The sequence below is a fragment of the Musa acuminata genome, chromosome BXJ1-7 (assembly GCF_036884655.1).
Source record: "Musa acuminata AAA Group cultivar baxijiao chromosome BXJ1-7, Cavendish_Baxijiao_AAA, whole genome shotgun sequence".
Taxonomy (NCBI): Eukaryota; Viridiplantae; Streptophyta; class Magnoliopsida; order Zingiberales; family Musaceae; genus Musa; species Musa acuminata.
This window is the reverse complement of record NC_088333.1, coordinates 13,257,004-13,260,660: the sequence shown is the minus strand read 5'-3', so window position 1 is coordinate 13,260,660 and position 3,657 is coordinate 13,257,004. Positions and strand designations below refer to the sequence as shown.

The 3,657-nt window shown below is 44.4% G+C and overlaps 1 protein-coding gene across 1 annotated transcript; it reads left to right on the top strand.

The window, feature by feature from the left end:
• Positions 1-1,872: 1,872 nt before the first annotated feature.
• LOC135679951 (anthocyanidin 3-O-glucosyltransferase 7-like) lies at positions 1,873-3,657 on the top strand. The gene is made up of 2 exons (XM_065193934.1): positions 1,873-2,535; positions 2,701-3,657. The coding sequence occupies exons 1-2, from the start codon at positions 1,878-1,880 to the stop codon at positions 3,561-3,563; spliced, it is 1,521 nt and encodes a 506-aa protein (XP_065050006.1). The 5' UTR covers positions 1,873-1,877; the 3' UTR covers positions 3,564-3,657.

Below are 3,657 nucleotides of genomic sequence, written 5' to 3'. Positions count from 1 at the left end.
ATATGAATGAGGCGAAGAACTTTTAAGTTATATTTGATTTATTTTTTAATAGGAATTGGAATGTGTCTACCCTCAAATTATTTTTTCACCTTATTTTGTAAATAAAATTCTTGAGATCAATATTCCCTTATACCCCTATGATGGCTTATGGATTTGAACTCGTCACCCTTTAACGGTATCCTCTGGCTCGAGTGCTTATAGATTTTTGAGTATCGGAAAGCACTTACATGATTACACTTAGAATGATTGGAAAGCAGTATGAGCTTTTGATGTTTCTCCTAAGATCAATTTTTTTTTTTTTTAGCTACTTTGACATAATTTTTCCACCTCCTCGATGGCTAGATTTTATAATGCATAGATTTCTGCATATCATGTTTGCAATTATAACTTAGATTCTCATTTTTCACATCTTCTTCCATTGTTCTTTGCTTTCTTACACTAGAATTTTGTTCAATTAAAATTTAACTATTGTTTCCATCATTTTTCTCATTGCGTTAGTGGTGCATGGATATGAGAGGGATAAGATTTAGATAACTCTTCAACTAAGTTTCTTAAAAATTTTATTATAAATTCTTTTTGGTTGATTTGGAAGCATCATAATGAGTATCATTTTCGCAAACATCATTCCAATCTACTTTCTATTTGGTGCCAAGCTATTGAATTAACTATTGAGAAATTTTATTTTTCCACCACCATATCTAAGGGGTACCAAAATTCCCCCTTTAGGTATTCCTCCCAAGAGATTCCTTTACAAGTTGAGGTTATTCTGGAGTGTGATTGATCATTCACCTCTTCTTTAGAGATGACAGGTGTTGGTTATATTACAGCGCGTTGCCAGGCAATCAAGGCTTCATCACCTTTTCATGCGGACTATATTGCATTATGGGAAGAAATGTCTCGTGCTATTCGGGAAGGCTTTATCAACCTTTGGATGAAATTAGACTCTCGACGACTAATAGCATGGCTCAAGAATATTTCTTCTATTTCGTGGGCCATCATAAATATATTGTATAATATTATAGAACTTATCAAATTAGTATAATAGAAAATTTTCTTTTTTAAAAAAATAAATAAATTTATGAAATTAAAAAGGGTGATTTAAAAAAAATAAATATTTACTTTTAGATATTTTTAATCATACTCCCTCTTTTATTCTTTTTCCCAAACAAACTTTATTTTGAAAAATACACAAAATAGCCCTAAAAAAATTTCATCAAAATTTTTTTATCTATTTTTATCAATTTTAAACTGTTGTAGTATTTTCATTTAACTCATTTATATTTTTAAATAACATTTATAATTTTTTTATTCAGATATATATTATAAATATTATTAAAAAAATATTATAAGTGATATTATATTGTGATTCTTTAGTGTTGTCATTGCTCGTATATCATATTTTTAGATTTATAATTAGTTTGTTTGATATTAGAAGCATTTAGAGTATTTATAGTATAACAAGTTAATTTTCTATTTTTTATTTAGATAATATTATTTTTAAATTATTATAAATATTTATTTGAATCATATCATTAATACCAAATAAATGGTTTCTAGTATATTTTGATTTTTTTTAACTCATTTATAGTGTTTTAAAATATATTTTATAATATTTTTATTGTGATAATCAAAATAGTAGACCAAAATCACTATAATTAGGTCAAAATACTGTGTGACAAGTAAAAACAATTTCAGAGATAATTTTTTTAATTAACAAAATAATTTTTAAAAAATAAAAAGTTATCGATTCGAAAATATCTAAAATATAAATTCTTTTTTAAAAAGTCGTCCATAAGAAAACATTAAATAAAAGGTGGCGATTTTGGAAAAAAAAAGCTTGACTGGAAATTCTAGCGTTTGATTTGGGTTCCGTTGTAATGTATGTAGAGGGTCCCTGTCGCAACTCCACCACCACTCGACGTGACCGACACGAGACTTGGCCTACTTTTCTTTTCCCCTCTTATTCACGAAGCTTCAAAGTCCCCTCCAGATTTAGACCTTCTTCTTCCCGTCACACTGCCATGGCCTCCTCCGGCAGCAGCGGATGCCCCACCCAGCCACACGTGGCGTTCGTCGCATTCCCCTTCGGCACCCACGCCGCTCCGCTCTTCGCCCTAGCCCGCGCCGTCGCTTCCGCGGCACCCGGCACGGCCGTGTCATTCCTCAGCACCGCCCGGTCCCTCGCGTCCCTCCCCCGCGCCGAGGGGCTCGGAAACATCCGTCTGGTCCCTGTGGCCGACGGGAGGCCTGAAGGCGCAGCGGAGGTGCCGCCACCGGGGGGCATCGAGGAGCTGATCGGGATGTTCCTGGCGGCGACGCCAGGGAACTTGCGGGAGGCGCTGGGCGCCGCGGCGGCCGGGGCCGGGGGAATCCCGGTGGGCTGCGTGGTGAGCGACGCGTTCATGTGGATGGCGGGAGACGTGGCGGAGGCGGCGGGGGCGCCGTGGGTCGTGTTGTGGACCGGCGGGCCCGCGGGGCTCGCCGCTCATCTCCACACCGATCTTCTACGCGACGCCATCGGTGTCGGGGAACGAGGTAACGTTTTTGACACGGTCCCTCGTGTCCAATTATTAATCCTAGTGACGTGGCACGGGCGTCACCGCAAGGCGATGATGGTCTTTGTATCCAAATTATTAATCCTAGTCACTGAAATAAAGATGCATGTCGCTCACTGAGCTCATTCTTTCTGTTTCGTGGTAGCCATGACCCGCTTTAAGGAGCAGCTTCACTCCATTCCCGTTCTCTCCGCTCACCGGGTCTGCGACCTTCCCGAGGGAATCGTCTTCGGCCCCCTTGACGCCCCGGTATCTTGCCTTGTCCACCGCATGGCCCAGAGCCTCCCCAAGGCCGCCGCCGTCCTTCACAACACCTTCGAGGGCCTTGACCCGGCCATCGACGCCCACTTCTCAGCCACATTCTCCAGGAGCCTGCCCGTCGGCCCCCTCCATCTTCTCGCGCCGCTCGCCCACCCGACGCCGGACCCGAACCACTGCCTCCCCTGGCTCGACCGCCACGCGCCCGCCACCGTGGCTTACGTCAGCTTCGGCTCCTTCATGGCCCCGCCGCCTGCCGAGATGACCGAGCTGGCTGAGGGGTTGGAGGCCAGCGGGGCGGCGTTCCTCTGGTCGCTCAGAGACGAGGTCATGGGGCTCCTGCCGCCGGGGTTCTCGGAACGAACCAAGGGGAGGGGCCTGGTGGTGAGCTGGGCGCCGCAGCTGGACATCCTGCGGCACGCTGCGGTGGGAGCCATCGTGATGCACTGTGGGTGGAACTCGGTGGTGGAGGCCATCACCGCCGGGGTGCCAATGGTGTGCCGGCCCTTCTTCGGGGACCAGAGGCTGAACGCGAGGTTCATCTTCCAGGTGTGGGAGATCGGAGTCGAATTCGAAGGCGGAGTGATGACGAAGGAGGGAGTGGTGAGGGCTCTGGAGGCGGTGTTGAAGGGCGAGGAGGGGAAGCGGATGAGAGTCAAAGCGGGCGAGCTCAAGGCCATGGCGACGCGGGCAGTGCAGCCCGGGGGTAGCTCGTCGGTCAACTTCAACAGGTTCTTGGATCTCGTTTGATGTGACAATGAAATCAATTAGAGCCAAATAAGCCTAACATGCTGATGTGCTCCATTTCACAACGTTAGTTTAAGCCAATTTAGCTTCTTCATCA